Here is an 18,823-nt window from a genome sequence, read left to right on the forward strand (position 1 = left end):
TAGTGGAAATAGTCACCCCAATCGCGGAATATACTTGCAATGCGGTTAAATATAAATATAACGTAACTTTTCTCAATTCTTTTCAAAATAATAATTTACTTGAACCCTTTGAAATCTTGAAATCATCAACTTAGTTCCATTCAATGCAAATCAATAAATATGTTCAGATTACAGTATCCACAAAGCATGGTGTAAGCCTAAAACTACCCGGACATAACAGGAATAGTAGCTACGTATGGACTCTCGTCACTTCGTACGTATGTAGCCCCCACATATAATTATATATTAAGTAAGTTCACCTATGGGGAAATTTTCCTCTTACAAGGTTAGAAAAGAGACTTAACTCGCCTCAAATTGCTCTATGTTCCAAGCTACAATTGTATACCGTCGAAATCGGGCTCGTCTATTACACGAAAGATTGAAATTGAAACATGATGGGTTAAAGATCGACCCCGGGTTCTATCGAACCAAGATACGAGGTTTGAATGCCCGTCCTCGAGAACATCAGGTCTATGACCCCATAATCGACCCTAACCTTGAATGAGCTCGAAGAAACGTTGCTAGACCGAATAACGGAAGGCGAAATATCTGTAACCAGTTGGGTATCACGGCGGAAATCTTGGCACGTATCAATAAAAAACCGACCAATTACCAAATCATGGGATTTTACCTTTTATAGAATTGTACCTGAGGTGGGACTCCCCTACTATACAAATGGGGTCTGATTATTTGTAAAAACATTGTTACACGTATCCCAAAGCAATATACTGTTGTTTTCTCTTTAAAGTTCTTATTCAACTGTGTTTTAATACTAATTAAAGTCCATTCTGTTCAAGGGTGATTCACTTCCCAAGGCTATTATTGTTCAAGTCTTGTGGTTTGAATTCATTTTATCATACTTTGATTCAATTGCAATTCAATTTATCGCTTTGTGTCAATTTAATCTACGTATCCTTAAAACCACTTACAAATTCAATTGTTATCCAATTTTGAGGGTAAATAGTTTTGTTCACACCGTGGGGCTAAGGATAATAGTGGTTATTTGATACAAATTTCCATAACACACACTATTTTTATAACGACCCGACAAGTCATTTTGCTTTCTAGAACCCTATTCCCCTAAATAAGACTTCTGTACTTACTTTTACTGATTTATGACTTTTGGGGGTAGTTAGTTCGGGGTTTGGAAGCGTTTGGGTTGAAATCAAAATACTTGGTTCCTTAAGGTTGGCTTAAAAGGCCAATTTAGATTTCGGTCAATGTTTTGAGTAAACGACCTTGGAATTGAGATTTGATGGTTCCAATAGGTTTGTATGATGATTTCGGACTTGGGCGTATGTTCGGATCGGGTTTTGGATGACTTGGAAGCGTTTTGGCGCCTAATAATGAAAGTTGGTTCTTGAAGAATTTTGAAGTTCTTTAAATTTGGTTTGGAGTGAGTTTTGGTGATATCAAGGTCCAAATGGAATTTTGAGACCAGCAATAGTTTTGTAATGTCATTTAAGACTTGCACACAAAATTTGTGTTATTCCGAGTAGTCTAACTATGATTCGGCGCATAAGGAGAATTTGGAAAACTTGAAGTTCAAAGTTTGATTCAATTTGGTTTTGGGGTATTATTCTAGGTTTCGTTGTTGTTTTTTGTGTTTCGAGAGTTCTAGCAAGTCCGTATTATGATTACAGACCTGTTAGTGCCTTTGGACGGGGTCTCAAGTGGCTCGGGTGAGTTTCAGTCCCCTCGGAGCAAAGTGTGAGAAACCAGAAATTCCCAGTTCTGGTTTCCTTCTTCGCGAATGTGAGGGGACCATCGCGTTCGTGTAGAAAGAATTTTCGTTCGCGAAGGTCTGGGGTCGGGGACCTTCGCTTTCGCGTGAGGTAACTCACGTTCGCGTAGAGTAGCCTGGGTTGGGCTGGGCCGTTTTGTTCTTCACGTTTGCGAAGGAGCCCTCGCGTTCGCGAAGGGTAGGCCAAGCCAGCCTTCGTGTTCATGAGACACTGGTCGCATTCGCGAAGTAGAGCCTCCAGTGGGTCTGAGTCATTTGCCTTCGCGAATGTGAGGCCCCTTCCATGTTCACGTTGAAGGAGGCAGTTGGGCAGTGAGTTTTAAATACTCTAACTTATTTGAGATCCTTTGCAAGAACTTTTGTACATTCTCAATCCAACAAGTGCACTCCTTCAACTTCGTCTCTTCCTCTATTTATCCTCCATTTTTAAAGAAATGGCAAAGACCTGAAATACCGTTTCCCAAAAAGAAACACCTTCTACTTCGCGGCCAGCTAATGAAGCCAAAGAAACTGTTTCGCATACTGCCGTCGATGAACCAGTACAAGAACACCCTTTGAAACTTTTCATCCCCGGAGAATGCTCAGTAAATAACGATTTTAAGGTTGAAAAACCCTCTTCCGTACCTGGCCGGTGCGAAGACTTCTCCAGATACATCTATTCGATTACCGAAGAGATCCTCCCTACGGTTCGGATAGATTGCAACAGGGCCGATAAAATTGTAGTGGTCCCTGACCCCGAGGAGTCCATTACCACCCATGTCGAAGGATACCGAGTGTTTACACTTATCCCTTCACATTGAGACCGGTGGAATTGATCATTATAGACTTCTACAAGAGGTACGAGGTGTGCCTCGGTCAAATCCATCCTTCAATGTGGAGGATCGTGATCCTCCATAAAGCTTGTGCGCTGGGCTAGCTAAGCCCCGTTCTCTAGTATCGATGAGGATCAAGATCGAGGCTGGCAAGGCCGTTTTGGCCAAGTGAGGACTTCAGACCTAATTACGGCTGAATACATGCCATTCCCGAGAATTGGAATACAAGACATAAGTGGAACTTCCCTTCTAATATTGATTTTTATGTTTACTTCCCCTTTTCTTATTGGTGTTCGTGATGGTGCAGTCGTTGCTTGGGTTCCAAATGCCATTCCTCGAGTTGAGAAGTGGGTCTAGGGTATCGTTTCTCATATGCCCAACTTCGAGCGCTTGTGGCGCGAACTCTCGAAGGGCTGTTGGGAGGCCCGTTCCCATGGTAAGATCCGCTTTCCGATCAGGTCGTGTTAGGCCTCTCCTTTTATTATCAAGTCCTTATTCCCCTTACTTTCTCTCTCAGGTTTGTCTAAGGATGTCGAGCTTAGGCCTCCGGTTGTAGACGAGGACTTGCCGTTGAGTCTCCTGCTTCAGGAAGGCTGGCAAAAAGAAAAGGAGGAGGGTTCCGAGCTCCCAAGCTCGGAGAAAAAGAAACCGAGGAGGAAGTTGGTCCACAAATTAAAGGAAACCTCCAGCTCCCGAGTACTTGACTCGAGTGTACTCCACCGACTCAGGGACGAGTCTAAGGAGGATGAAATTTTAGTGGCCTGAGAGCCATCGGCCATCGAGGTACGAGTGCCATCCGAGGAGGGAACAATAGAGGCCAATCCCTCACATATGTAAGAGGCTGATGCAATAGTAAGGGTCGAGAACCCTCAAGATGCCGGCTCTGCACCACCCGGTGTTATTGACATAATGGGATCACCTTCGTACACGGACTCGATGTTTGTTGAAGCTCAAACGATGAAGAAGCAGTCGAATGAGGGGGTCCATGGAGTGGTCGATCCCCTCCAAAGCTTTTTTGATGGCATGGACTCGACCACAACAGAGGATGTCACTAGATTGGTTGACTTAGAAGTACCAAGGAAAAGTCCACCCTCGGAGGTAGGTGGATATAGTTCTAGACCGAGACTGGTCAACCGGTTCCCTGCCCTGATTGACGATCCCGGTCGAAAGCGATCGATTATTATCTGCGTTCCGGAGGATGCCCGGGTCCTTTTCGCACCCGTTGGGGGTAGATAGTTACCTTCAGTGCCTGGTGACTGAAGAGGACCAGGCAAAGATGAATGGGGTGGATTCCCCATGCTTATTCAACGAAGCATAACAGGCACTGAATCCGGTAAGGTATTACAAACCTTTTCATTTTCCGACTTTGGTTACTTAGTGATCTTTAATATTTCTCCTTATATTCGCAGGCCTCGGTGCTTCACCACGAGACCTTCCTCCGATACTGAGAAGAGTTGAGCCTCCTCAAGGCCGAAGCCAAAGAGCTTACTGAGAAGAGAGACATGTACAAACTTCTCAGTGAACAACGTGAGGAAGAGGCTAAGAGTCTTCGGTCTGAGTTGGATGCGGCTCAGAAAGAACATGCCGACCTGGTGGAACAGGTAAAAGTCTTTGAGGTTAGTGATGATTAGCTAGACTCTGGTGACTAACAGTCATAACCTGCAGGTCCAACAGGTGATCGATCGGATCGACCAACTTCGGGCCGAGATGGACGTTATCAAGGTCGAGGCCGAGGAGTGAAAAGGCAAAATGGACCGTTTGGCCTCGGAAAAGGAAACTGCCCGGGCGCAATTGGCCTCTGCATAGGCTTAACATCGAATGTTGAGGGAGAAGGCTTAGGCACAGTCCCAGAAAGCCGAGGAACTCCAATCTCAACTAGGCTCGGTTGTTCGCCAAGGAGCTTAAAGCGGCCAAGTCGGTGGCTGAAATAACCAAGGCTCTTCCGATACGGAGTTTGAACTTATATATAAAATAAACCTACTAAAGTTTCAATAAATTTGAACCCATAATTTTAAATGTTATAATGAGTCCAAAGCTAAAAGTGAACTCTTTAAATTTAAATTTTAGAGTCGCTCTGCCTATGGCGTGGACCCATATATAGTGTGATATGAAAACCTAGGAATCTAGTTTTTTACTTCTGTTTCACTTTACCCTCTCAAAGTCATACCAAAAGTATCACGCCAAGAAGTGTATATATTTACATGCACAAATTTTGTCTTTTTTGTGTATTTGAGTTTAATAATTAGTGACTGACAGAAAAGAAGTTAGAAAAGGAAATGGGATTAATGTATTATCGTCCTCCTTCAAGTGCTGTATGGTTAATTATAGTGCCATTAGTTCTATTAGCTGCATGGTATTTGGGTGTACAGAGTTCAAAAAACTCTCTTTTGGTCCTTTCTTCTCAGCCTTCTGCAAAAAATGTGACTACATCGACTAATCTCTCTGCTACTGTAGAGTTTTCTCCACCAAAATTTGCAGCAGAATTGAAAAAGGACCAGCTACCAGTAAGCCTATTTTCTTCTTTTTTTCAGCTACATATGCTAAATATTATTGGGCTAAACCAGACAAAGATGTCTTACGTTTTATATGTAGCTTCTTCAACTGGGAGTTGGGGACTTTGTTCGCTCAACCAACAATTGTTTCCCGGGAAGATGGATATAAGAGAATTGTTCTTTCTTGTATATATTCATTATTTTTTTCACGTTGTAATTAGTTATAGTTTTCTGATGTTTATGTAGAAGCAAGATGGTGTAGATCATGTTACAAGGAAGGAACCCCAGATGATTTTTTCCAAGAAAAAGTTGAGCAATTTAGGGAGAGTTGAAGCTGGGTTGGGAAAAGTGAGGGGTGCTATAAGAGAAGCTCAAAGTAATAGTAATAATCAAACATTTGATGACTCTGAATATGTCCCTAGAGGTCCATGTTACTGGAACCCCAGTGCCTTCCACAGGTAACTAGGGATTAGCATATCTTTTCGGTATGTTATATCTCAGCTCTGAATTCAGAATTTAAAACTTAGATGTTGAAAGTGTGAGTTTTGAAATGTATATTTAACTCTACTTATACTTGCTTTTTTGCATCCCCTTTGACCTGATAACACTAAGTTATGCCGGACCCGCCAACCCATTCTTGGATCCGATACTGTTATATCTAATAAACATATGTAGTATTAGGCCATTTGATTATTTGCCTAAAAGACTTTACCTAAAACTCTAGATTAATAATGTTTTGAGTCTTTGGTTCCTAGGTTGCAAAAATACAAGATTACATAAGTTTTTCAACAGAGTAAATTATGTAATACTCCTCCAGGGAAGTCACTATTTCATCATTGTCAACCTTATTGGCTATTGAATTAAGATTCTTTACTTGGAATTTTGCAGGAGCTATATAGAAATGGAAAAACATTTCAAGATTTATGTATACGAGAAAGGTGAACCCCCTGTTTTTCATTATAGTTCAAGTGAAGGTATCCTTGGAATAGAAGGAATTATGATTCATCAGATTGAGATAAGCAAATTTCGGACGAATGATCCTGAGAAAGCTCATGTTTACTTCCTTCCATTCAGTGTGTTTTCCATAGTAAGCTATGTTTATGTTGTTGATTCTCACCAATGGGGTCCTATGAAGAATACAGTTGCTGATTATATTGATGGTATCTCCACAAAATACCCTTATTGGAATAGAAGCCTTGGATCTGATCATTTCATGCTTGCTTGCCATGATTGGGTAAGGAATCACCACCTTTTCTGAGGGGAAAATGGTCAAATTTACCCCTATCTATACGAAATATTTTAATTTTAGCAGTTATATTTTAGGGTCATTCATACATGTCGTTAGCAAATCATCTCGTATTCTCTTGACTTTAACAGAGTTCCAACCTGAAACATAACGAATGATAATCTCAAACATAGTAAAAAATTAGATGAGTAAATTTGGATATTTTCTTGAAATCTTTTTGGGACGTAGAATCTAGCTGGTCCATACTGGAGTTAAAGTCAAGAGCAAATACGAGACGATTAGCTAATGACTACCTTTTCCCTTTTCTTTTAAACTACTCAAGTACTGAAAGTTGAAGAAAAGCATCAACACACAAAAGAAAAACTTTCCTAATTCAAAGACTGATGATTAACCAAAGGCCTAAGAATCACAGTTCATTAAGCCCTTTTTGGACAGCATTTCCTTGGTAAATGGAAGGTCTCGAGATCATTTTGATATTTTCTTGAATGTATATGAGTTGGTGTATATTACATCTCAAGTCGTTTTTCTGAGTGATAGATATATTGCAGGCTCCTGAAATTTCCACAGCGGTTCCATACTTGTACAAGAACTCGATTAGAGTACTATGCAACGCGAACACTTCTGAAAGATTTAATCCCTCAAAGGATGTAACTTTGCCAGAAATCTATCTCCCTCAAGGTACAATGAAAGGCTTAATTGGAGGGCCATCTCCGTCCCAACGTTCTGTTTTAGTCTTTCACGCGGGAGGTATTCATGGCTACATAAGGCAAGTGTTAATGGAAAAATGGGGAAAGAATGATGATCAAGAAGTGCAAATTCATGAGTATCTTCCTAAGAATGTTTCATATTATGGTATGATTAGAAAGAGTAAGTTTTGTATTTGTCCTAGTGGATGGGAAGTGGCTAGTCCAAGAATGGTTGAAGCACTTTACATGGGATGTGTTCCTGTACTATTGAAAGATCATTATGTTGCACCTTTTAGTGATGTTTTGAATTGGAAAAGTTTTGCTGTTGAAATGACTTCAAATGATATACCTAATTTGAAGAAGATTTTGATGGCAATATCTCAAAAACAGTACATTAAAATGCAGAAGAGAGGACTTCAAGTAAGGAGGCATTTTGAGGTCAATTTCCCTCCTAAGAGGTATGATGTTTTTCATATGATTCTTCATTCTATTTGGCTTAGAAGGCTCAACATTCAAGTCCGCGATACGTGAACATCCCAGTTTAATTTAGGGGAAAGAATCACTGCAATTTTATGATGATGAAGAAATTTGGACATTTTGGATTCAACCCGTTGTTATGGTAATAATCTGCAGGTAGAATACTTTATTGTTTATGTCAAATTTTAAGCTACAGTTCAATGTAACAAAGTAATAATGATGCTGGGTTTACCATTTATTCGGCGAAAACGTCAAAGATCTCTCAAATTTCGACTCTAGAAGCAACCGTTGAAACTACTGTAAAGCGTTATCGATCACCATACGAAATGAAGCAACAGCTAGCACACTAAGCTAAGATCAACCAATGCTCGAATGTGAAGCTTTTCTTTCTCACGCTAAGTGACTTCCGAGGTTATTCTCTGCTGCATTGATCTTTTCACTCCCCATCCTTTGAATAATACAATTCAATCATCTATTATTGATTAATAACAAGATTACTCATATTAGGAGGAACATTAACACTTCATTGGTTTAAAATGATATTGCGCTACGAAAACTGTTAGGACCGAAAAAGTCAGGTGTCATGCGGAAGCTAGTAAAGCAACACTTCAACGACGATAAATCAGATAACAAAAGAGATATATACCAAATGAGACACAAACATATAACGTGGTTCGGTCAACCGACCTACATCCACGGCGAAGACGAGCAATCCACTATATAAAAGAGAGTACAAAAATATTGAAAGAACAACCTCACGAAGAGGCAAACACAAGTGACACACTAACACTTATCCCGTCAAGTTCTCCCCCTAAACAAGACCCTCAAGCCCCTTATGGCTACATTGTGGATGCTACTGAATGAGAAGGACAGATCTTCAATTTATAGAGCTCCAAACTTTTTCCTACAAGAAAAGGGACTAGCCAAATATGGAGGAATTATATTTTTCTTCTAAGAAAAGAAAAATCTAATTATGGTAAATATGTTGTCACATCCTTCATGAGATAGGAAAATCAATTATGGTAAGAAAATCTAGACAAACACCTAACAATTCTCCCCATTGGCCTGAATTTTCTAATAAAATTATTAGGTGTTGTCTTGATTTTCTTACTATTTTTTGTTTTCCTATCTCATGAAGGAAAGGACAACATATTTACCATAACAAAGTTTTTCTTTTCCTAGATGGAAAATATAAGTCTTCCATATTTGGCTAGTCCTTTTCTTGTAGGATAAAGTTTGGATTTATATAAATTCAGGATCCTTCCTTCTTATTCAGTAGCATTCACAATGTATCCATGGAGGCTTGAGAGTCGTGTTTAGAGGGAGAACTTTATGGTACAAGTGACAGTATGTCACTTGTGTTTGTCTCTTCGTGAGGCTATTCTCTTTATAATTAGTATTCACTTTTATATAGTAGATTACTCATCTCCGTCGTGGACGTAGGACAGTTGACCGAACCACGTTAAATGTTTGTCTCTTTTGGTAGATTTCTCTTTTGTTGTGTGGTTTATCGTCATTCAAGGTTTTCTTTACTAGTTTCCGCATGAAACCTGACTTTTTTCGGTCCTAACAAGTGGTATCAGAGCGAGGTTCAAGACAGGTTCATCTTGTCGGGTTTAGTCCTAGTCGCATCCTATTTGACGATAATCATGATTTTTATTTGAGAAATTTGACCGGAGTACTACTCGCGTTGAGACAAACTTAGCAGTGGAGATTTGGAGATGCGACCTGTTGAAGGCTATATGGAGAAGGTGGATCAAATTTGTTTTGTCAAAAAATTTAGGCCAAGGAGGAGAATTGTTCGGTGTTGTCCTGATTTTCTTACCATATTTTGTTTTTCCTATCTCAGGAAGGAAAAGATAACATATTTACCATAAGAGGGTTTTTCTTTTCCTAGATAGAAAATATAAGACTTCCATATTTGGCTATTCCTTTTTCTTGTAGGAAAAGATTTTGATTTCTATAAATTCAGGATCATTCATTCTCATTCAGTAGCATTCATAATGTAGTCATAGGGGGCTTGAGAGTCGTGTTTAGGGGGGAGAACTTTATGGGACAAGTGTTAGTGTGTCACTAGTGTTTGCCTCTTCGTGAGGTTGTTCTCTCGCTATTTTGTACTCTCTTTATATAGTGGATTGCTCATCTCCGCCGTGGACGTAGGTCAGTTGACCGAACCATGTTAAATATTTGTGTCTCCTTTGGTAGATTTCTATTTTATTGTGTGGTTTATCGTCGTTTAAGGTTTTCTTTACTAGCTTTCGCATGAAATCTAACTTTTTCGATCCTAACCGAAACAAATATCGTTTACGTCTTTTCATTAATTCATTTTGTATTATAGTATTAATGTTTTTAAGTTTGCTTCTTAAGCTTTAGAATTAGTAAAGAAATAGCAAGAGGATCCAACATCACCTTCAACGCCACGGACATTCTTCAATTTTGATGCAGAAAGCCAATTTCCAAATGTGATATATAAACTATTCTCCGTTCGTTGACCCACGAACTCGTGATGTAAAGGTCATTAAGAAAAGTTGGGAATTTGGTTTCAGTGAACGATTCTGACGACTTTTTATTTTTTAAGGCTGCTTATATCTTTAAGATAAACTCGCATTGCTTTGAGATTGGGATGGACACGAGTTTCAATTAGTCTTCCTTTATATATAAACTTATATATTAATGATATATTTAAACTATCCATATAGACTAAGACCTTATTCATCAACAGCGTAACGTCGAGGAGAATGAGGCAGTCAACTATAGCCTCTTTATCATGTGCTATGTTTAGTTTATCTAATCTTAAAAAGAGACCGGATGAGAATGAGAAGTAAGAGAGAGTGAGAGAAAAGATCTCTAACACGAGCTCAATCACATGCATGTAGGATGTAATAAATGGGTTAGAAATGAACACAGTGTTTTGGACATGAAATAAATATTAAATTCTGAATCTATAAATTTTATAAGAGTATGTTACGCAATAATAACTTAAATATTGAATTCATCAAATTTAAATTTTGAATTTATCTTTGGCTATAATTAGAATATGGTAAAGTCATTGGAACCTAAATTACCATGTTGCACACACCCACACAGGTCAAGACTTTAGTTTTAAGGTGTATGTGAGCTGAACTAGGTGTGCAGTTTTCAAGATTCTCACTCAAGTCTGCCAAAGGAAGGAAGTAAGTAAGCCTAAGTACTTAGCCCACAAGAACATCCAAATGGGTAGTCTAGTTACAGTTAATGAAGTATAAAAATTATGAGAAATCAGGATACAAATTTTAGTAAAGCCAAAAAAACGTTAAACGATTTACCCCATAGGACTTGGTGAATAGAATTATCCCCTCTCGGAATTCGGAAAGCAAAGTTATTCAACAAAGAAGTACTAGCCTACAAGACATGAGTATACGGTCGAAATCGAGCTCCCCTACGACATGGTAGGTTATGCTCGGAACTTGGCAATAAAGGACTGAAGATCGACTCCAAGTCTCACCGAATTGGAACCTGATGTCAGAACGCCTGCCTTCGAGAACATTGAGCCCGTGATCCCGGAATCGACAAGCTCGAAGAAACATTGTTAGCATAACCAAAAAGACCGAAATATCTGTGATCGGTCGGATATTCGGCGGGAATCTCGGCACGTATCAATAAGGAACCGGCAATCAGCAAATCAAGAGATTTTTTACCTTTTATGAAAATTGTACCTAAAGTAAGACTCCTCCATTATATAAAGGGGGTCTGATAATTCGTTTATCACATTGTAACATGCATTCCAAAGCAATATATTATTATTTCTCTCTTTAAGCTCTTATTCTTCGATATCTTGATATCTATCGAAGCGCATCCAGTTCGAGTGTGACTGGCCTTCCAAGAGTAATTGTTCAATTCGTGTGGTTTGCATTTACTTTAACATTTTTTATTTCAATTGAAACTTAATTTATCGCTTGTGTCAAGTTAATCCACGTATCCTTAAAACCACTTACAAATTCAATTGTTATCTGATTTTGAGGGTAAACAGTTTAGCGCTCACTGTGGGGCTAAGGATAATAGTGGTTATTTGATACAATCTTTCATAACACACTACTTTACACTTATTCTTTAAAGTGCCTCTAATTTCAGGTTAAATCTCAAAATGTCAAACTCAGAATCAGCACCCTGCATGTTGATAATGAGTCCGGCCATCACGATGAAAATAACAACATAGTGCCCAGTGATAGGGTACTGTCGGTCAATCCCATCATAATTCTGGTTGCGGACCCGATTGGCGCTGACTTGCATGTGACTATCGACACTAATCTGCCTATCGACCCCGAGAATAGCGTCTGTGGTGGATCCCGATCAACAGCTCAAAATAAACAAAATATTGGAGGATACGGGATCAATTAATAGATGATCTTCGAAATGTTATAGCCTCAACAGGCGGCGATTGCTCGGTTACAGAACCAAAGCGGTGTACCGGTCGCAGAGAGGTTAAACGAAAATGAATCGGGGACTAACCCCGAGATCATAAAGATGCTCGAGGAACTGACAAAACGAGTAGAATCAGGGGAGAAGAAAATCAAAGCTAATGATAAAAAGGTGGAAACCTACAATTCCAGGGTCGACCAAATCCCAGGAGCACCGTCGCTATTAAAAGTCGTAGATTCCAAGAAGTTCGTGTAAAAACCTTTTCCTCGGAGTGCGGCTCCAGAGCCGATCCCTAAGAAGTTCCACATGCCCGAGATTGCTAAGTACAATAGAACGACCGACCCAAATGAGCATGTAACCTCCTACAAATGTGCCATCAAAGGGAACGACTTGGAGGACGATGAGATGGAGTCCATCTTGTTGTAGAAGTTCGGAGAGACCCTGTCAAAAGGAGATATGATATGGTATCACAACTTGCCTCCTAATTCTATTGGCTCATTTCCTATGCTTGCAGATTCTTTCGTGAAAGCACATGCCAAGACCAGGAAGTCGGACCTTTTCAAAGTAAAACAGATGGATAATGAGATGCTAAGAGAGTTCGTGTCCCGGTTTTAAATGGAACGGATGGACCTGCCACCAGTTGCTGATCATTGGGTCGTTCAGGCCTTCACCTAAGGACTTAATGTTCGAAACTCGGTGGTTTCATAATAGTTGAAAAAAATTGGTGGAATACTTTGTTGTTACTTGGGCCGACGTGCATAAGTGGTACCAATCTAAAATCACGATTGAAGATGATCAACTTGGGGCCTCTTCCGGCTCCGTTTATCTAATCAGATCTGTTGACAGAGTCAAAAGAGACGTTGATCGTGAACCAAGATCGGATAGGGATCGATATCGACCATACAGTGGAGACCGAAGAGACAGTGAGTCTCGGCGAAAACCTATGAGAAGTGAAAGGAAAAATGATCAAAGTCAAAACAATCAGGGATTCATGAGCAAAAGTGGTTTCGACAGGCCTATCGGGCCCAAGAAAGCGCCGAGGTTATCAGAATACAATTTCAGCGTCGCCGCTGCCGCCATCATATGTACCATCGGATGCATCAAAGATACAAAATGGCCTAGACCTTTACAGTCCGACCTAGCCCAAAGGGATCCTAACCTAATGTGCAGATATCACGGCACTCACGGCCAGAGAACAGAAGACTACTTACAATTAAGAGAAGAGGTGGCCATGCTATTCAACAACGAACATCTCTCAGAATTCCTGAGTGATCGGGCCAAGAACCATTTCAAGAATAGGGACTCTAATAAGCAGACCGAGCAGGAAGAGCCTCAGCGCGTCATTAACATGATCATCGATGGAGTCGACATTCCCCAGGATCTGATGCTGAAACGCACCAAAGTATCCATCATAAGGGAAAAATGGACTCGGAATTACGTACCGGAAGGAACCTTGTCTTTCAATGACGAAGACACTGAGGGGATCGTGCAACCTCACAATGATGCACTAGTAATATCGGTACTCATAAATAAATCTCGAATTAAGTGTGTGTTAATTGATCCAGGTAGCTCAGCCAACATTATCAGATCAAGGGTCATGTGACAACTCGGCCTACAAGATCAGATCGTACCTGCGGTCTGAGTCCTGAACGGGTTCAACATGGCATGACCACTAAAGGGGATATAACATTACCAGTGAACGTCAATAGAACCATACAAGAAGCCATGTCCTACGTAATTGAAGGTGATATGAGATACAATGCTCTGTTTGGGAGGCCATGGATTCATAACATGAGAGCAATACCTTTGACATTGCACTAGGTGCTGAAACTCCCAACACCTGGAGGAGTCAAAATAGTTTACGGGGAAAAACTGGCCTCCAAGGAGATGTTCGCAGTCGATTAAGTGATCTCGGAATCCACACTCTCGTCATTGGAGTATCCGAATCGGATGGTAAAAGACGGGGCCAAATAGCAATTACCGATACCACCCTCGACAGAGTCAGAGGAACAAGGGGTAAAAGACGACGACTACGGAGTCCCCAGATTTTTCATAGCCCTCAACGATTTTGACGCTACAAAATCAACGGTATAGGAATTGGAACAAGTCATACTAATCGAATACTTGCCTAATGGAAAGGATACCTGGGCACGGGTTTGAGCCCCGAGCTTAGGAAAAACCTCATTAAATTTCTTATAGCTAATGAAGATTGCTTTTCTTGGTCCCACCTTGATATGACAGGGATCCCGGCGGAGATAACCACTCACAAGCTAAGCTTGGACCCGAAGTTCCACCTGGTCAAGCAGAAGAGGAGACCCCAGTCCAAAGTCAAACATGTTTTCATCAAGTACGAGGTATCTAAACTCCTTAAAATGGGTCCATTTGGAAGGTTAAATATCCAAACTCCCTAAAATGGGTCCATTTGGAAGGTTAAATACTCCGATTGGTTAGCAAATATAGTGGTAGTCCCTAAAAAAGGGAATAAATTAAGAATGTCTAAGGACTATAAGGATTTGAATAAGGCATGTCTAAGGACTCCCTCCCTTTCCCCAATATCGATCGCATGATCGATGCCACGACCAACCATAAGATCCTCAGTTTTCTCGACGCCTACTCTGGTACAACCAAATACGGATGAACCCCGGTGATCAGGAAAAAACCTCCTTCATCACTAAGTACGGGACATACTGCCATAACGTGATGCCATTCAGATTAAAAAATGTCGGTGCCACTTATCAACCCCTAGTAAACCGGATGTTCGAGGAATAAATAGGGAAATCAATGGAGGTTTACATTGACGATATCTTGGTTATGTCCTTGCGAGCAAAGGACCATTTAAAATATTTGCAGGAAACTTTCAACATATTGAAGAAGTACAATATGAAGCTGAACCCGAAGAAATCTGCGTTCGGAGTCAGATCAGGTAAATTCCTCGGATTCATGGTATCCAATCGGGGAATCGAGATCAACCCCGACAAGATCAAAGTCATCGAAGATATCACGGTTGTGGACAACGCAATGGTCGTGAAAAGATTAACTGGATCCATAGTCGCCCTAGGGCGATTGATCTCGAGGTCCTCCGTTAAAAGCCACCAATTCTTCTCACTACTAAAGAACAAGAATAACTTCTCATGGACCCCGGAGTGCCAACGAGCCTTGGAGGAACTGAAGCGGTATCTATCGAGCCCACCGCTGCTTCACGCGCTGAAGATAGTCACACAACTATACATGTACTTGGTGGTATTGGACATAGCGGTAAGTGTAGTCCTGGTCCGGGAAGAGCAAGGTACGTAATTTCCAATTTGCTATGTTAGCAGGACTCTAGGTAAGGCCGAAACTGTGACAACCCGGCCGGTTATCTTAAGAATTAATGCTCGGATCCCCTATTAACTGCTTTCCGTGTGTTTATTTCTGCTACTTTGATTTGCCGAGATGTTCAGTTTTAAGTTTTGAAAAGTTTTGGGACACTTAGTCCGTAAATGAGAGCCTTAGTTTTGGAAAGTTGACTATAGTTGGAACAATATAAAGACGGCCTCGAAATGGAAATCTGATAGTTCCATTAACTCCGCTGGGTGATTTTGGGCTTAGGTGCATGTTCGGATTGTGTTTTGGAGGTCCATAACTAATTTAGTCTTGAAATACTAAAAGATCGAATTTTGAAGTTTCCGGTTCGATAGTGATATTTTGATCCGAGGATAGGGATGGAATTCTGGAAGTTTGAGTAGCTCTGTGGTATTGAATGTGACGTGTGTGCAAAATTTCAGGTCATTCGGACGAGGTTTGATAAACGTTTTAATCGAAAGTGTATTTTTAGAGTTTTTGGAATTCTTAGGCTTGAATCCGATGAAAATTAGGTGTTTTGTTGTTGTTTTAAGCGTTCCGAAGGCTGGAACAAGTTTGAATGATGTTTTAAGATAGGTTGGCATATTTGTTTGAGGTCCCGGGGGCCTCGGGTGTGTCTCGAATGCTCAACGGGTCATTTTGGAACTTGTTGGAACTGCATAACTGCTGGTATCTGGTTTCCTTAATCGCGTTCGCGCCCTTCCCTCCGCGTTCGTGTAGTGTAATTTCGGAGGATGATTTAATTTTTCTTCGTGATCACATGTTTTGGCTTGCGATCGCGGAAGTTTTCCCCCTCCTCCTTCGCGTTCGCATCCCTCCATTTGCGTTCGCGTAGTAGAACTAGGAGCCGGGGGTACTGTGACCATTTCCCATTCGCGTTCGCATTGTCCCGTCTGCGAATGTGTAAGCCTGCCCTTTTCCTCTTCCGCGTTCACGTGATTCATCACGTGTTCGCATAGCCCAGTTCAGGAGACATCATATTTTCCTCTTCGTGATCGCACATCATTTTACACGATCGAGATGTACAAACATCTGGGCAGAATATAAAATTTCAAAATCGAAGGTTTAGCCATTTTTATCAAAACTTAAGCGTGGGAGCTCGAATTTGAGCAAGATTTTGAGGAATTTTCAGAGATATCGATTTGGTAACGATTCTTCACTCCTTTTTGCTTGTAACCCATTAATCTAAACATGAATTCATCATTTAATTTCGGATTGGAGATGAAAATTGGGGAAAATTTTGAAGAAAGTTCTTAGACCTAGAATTCGACTTTTGATTGGGAATTTGACCTTGGATTGTGATAATTTTGGTATCCATGAACTCGTGAGTGCGTGAGGATTCTAAAAATATAAATTTTACCTGATTCCGAGATGTGGGACCGAGGGGCATTTTGGTTATTTTTACCTAATTTCGTGTATTAGCTTATAATTTCTTAGTAGAATCACTTACTTGAAGTGTTATTTACGTTATAAAATTGAATTGAATAGATTTGAGCCATTTGGAGTCGAGTACTCGTGGCAAGAGCGTGGTTTCAGATTGATTATTGAGCTGGTTCGAGGTAAGTGGCTTGTCTAACCTTGTGTGGGGGACCTTTCCCCTTAGGATTTGGTATATTTGGCAATTGAAATGCCTTGTACATGAGGTGATGAGTGGGTACTTGTGCTAATTATTGGAAATCCGGTTTTTATTAAGTAATTACTAGTATGTTTCCTTTCCTGTTGTTATTACTCGCACTATTAAGCCTATTGTTAGCTTAGGAAAGCATGTCTAAGTGATTTAATTATTTTATTTGCTCAAAATACCTTACTTGAATTCTGTGCAACATGCTAGGCTAGAATTACTTGTTGCCTTAATAAAAATGTGTCATTTCTGAATATTTTCCTGTTGCTGCTGTGTATTTACATTGGGACTATAGATGTGGGATTCCGATAGCTCCCCCCTTGTCTGTTTATTTGGGACTACAGATGTGGGATTCTGGTAGATCCCCCTTGTCTATTTATTTGGGACTACGGATGTGGAATTTCGGTAGATCCCCCTGTACAGTTATATGGAACTACGAGACTGCACTGGTAGATTCCCCCAGTACTGGGTATTTACATTTGGGGACTATGGAACAGGATTCCGGTAGATCCCCGGCGCATTATGAGTTAGACTACAGACAACACCTAGGAGATCCACTAGACATTTACATTCGGGGGCTACAGGACGGTATCCTGGTAGATCCCCGATTGCTATATTTATGTTGAGTTGTGTTCCCTCGGTGAGTATTTTGCCTCTGTTCTAGTTGTTGTTGCTCTTTCTATTCTGTGTTATTTCTTGTTGTTTCACTTAATTATATTGTCTTGTTCTATATTGTTATACTTTGTATTTTATTTAACCTCAGTAGGGCCCTGACCTTCCTCATCACTACCCGACCGAGGTTAATGCTTGGCACTTACTGAGTACCGCTATAGTGTACTCATGCCCCTTTCTACGCATGTTTTTCATGTGCAGATCCAGGTACTTTCACTCGGTCTTATCATCCTTGAGGTAAGGCACTTCTATAGAGACTTCGAGGTATATCTGCCGCGTCCGCAGATCGAGGAGTCCCTTTCTGTCTTTCTGTAATAGTATAGCCCTTCAGTACTTCTCTTTTGTTAGACATTTCTGGAGTTAAAGCTTTTTATGTATCTCTTAGTTTGTGATTTATGGGTTTTCGGGTTTTGGGAGAGACATATATTAGATTTGAGAGTTATATTTTGTATGTCGAGCGGCACTTTTTAACGTTGTTTTATTATATTATTTCTGTTTTAAATTGTATTCTTCCGCAAATTGGTTTATCTTACGCATTTTAGGCTTACCTAGTCGTAGAGACTAGGTGCTGTCACGATGGTTCACGGAGGGCGAACCGGGTTCGTGACAAGTTGGTATCAGAGCTCTAGGTTCATAGGAGTCATGAATCACAAGCCGGTATATTACAGTCTCGTTGATCGGTACAAAGATGTTTGTACTTATCTATGAGAGACTATGTAACCGTTAGGAATATTCCACTTCATTTGATTTTCCTGTCGTGTGAGATTTTTGACATCGCGAATCCTAAACTTTTGTCTTCCATTCTCTTATAAATGGTGAGGACACGTGCTACCAGAGATGTTCATACACCCGCGCCCCCTGCGAGAGTTGTCAGAGGTCAGGGTCGAGGTAGAGGCCGAGGAAGCGCATGCGGTGCAGCTAGAGCACCCGCACGAGCTGCCACCGAGGAGCCACCAGCAGTTCCAGCCAGAGCCCAAGCACCGGATGCGCCTACTGCTTCTACTGCTCTAGCGCTTTAGTAGACATTAGCACAATTCCTGAGCATGTTTGGTACGTTAGTTCAGGCGGGGTTGATTCAGGTTGTACCAACTATTTCACAGATCGGGGAAGGGACCCAGACTTCTACCACCACCACTCCGGAGTAGCGATTTCTCATTGGTCGGGTTCCAGGTGTCAGCGACATAGCCTGTGGTCCTAGTTCAGCGGGTGGTGAGGACCTCTCGTCGAGTAGAGAACAGGTGGATACACGCGCCCTTCCCAATTAGGAGAGAGAGTATAGTGAAGTGAGGAGATC

General features: G+C 40.8%; 1 protein-coding gene across 1 annotated transcript; it reads left to right on the forward strand.

The window, feature by feature from the left end:
- Positions 1-4,749: 4,749 nt before the first annotated feature.
- On the forward strand, positions 4,750-7,775 carry LOC104225918 (probable glycosyltransferase At5g03795). Its single transcript, XM_009777796.2, has 4 exons — positions 4,750-5,099; positions 5,334-5,545; positions 5,976-6,321; positions 6,882-7,775. Exons 1-4 carry the CDS (start codon positions 4,872-4,874, stop codon positions 7,548-7,550), a joined length of 1,455 nt encoding a protein of 484 aa, XP_009776098.1. The 5' UTR covers positions 4,750-4,871; the 3' UTR covers positions 7,551-7,775.
- Positions 7,776-18,823: the final 11,048 nt, after the last annotated feature.

Source organism: Nicotiana sylvestris, chromosome 12, assembly GCF_000393655.2.
Source record: "Nicotiana sylvestris chromosome 12, ASM39365v2, whole genome shotgun sequence".
Taxonomy (NCBI): Eukaryota; Viridiplantae; Streptophyta; class Magnoliopsida; order Solanales; family Solanaceae; genus Nicotiana; species Nicotiana sylvestris.

Coding starts and splice junctions, on each gene's coding strand:
- LOC104225918 (XM_009777796.2), top strand. CDS start 4,872: ATGGGATTAATGTATTATCGTCCTCCTTCAAGTGCTGTATGGTTAATT. Junction 5,546..5,975: donor AACCCCAGTGCCTTCCACAG/GTAACTAGGGAT, acceptor GGAATTTTGCAG/GAGCTATATAGAAATGGAAA. Junction 6,322..6,881: donor TGCTTGCTTGCCATGATTGG/GTAAGGAATCAC, acceptor GATATATTGCAG/GCTCCTGAAATTTCCACAGC.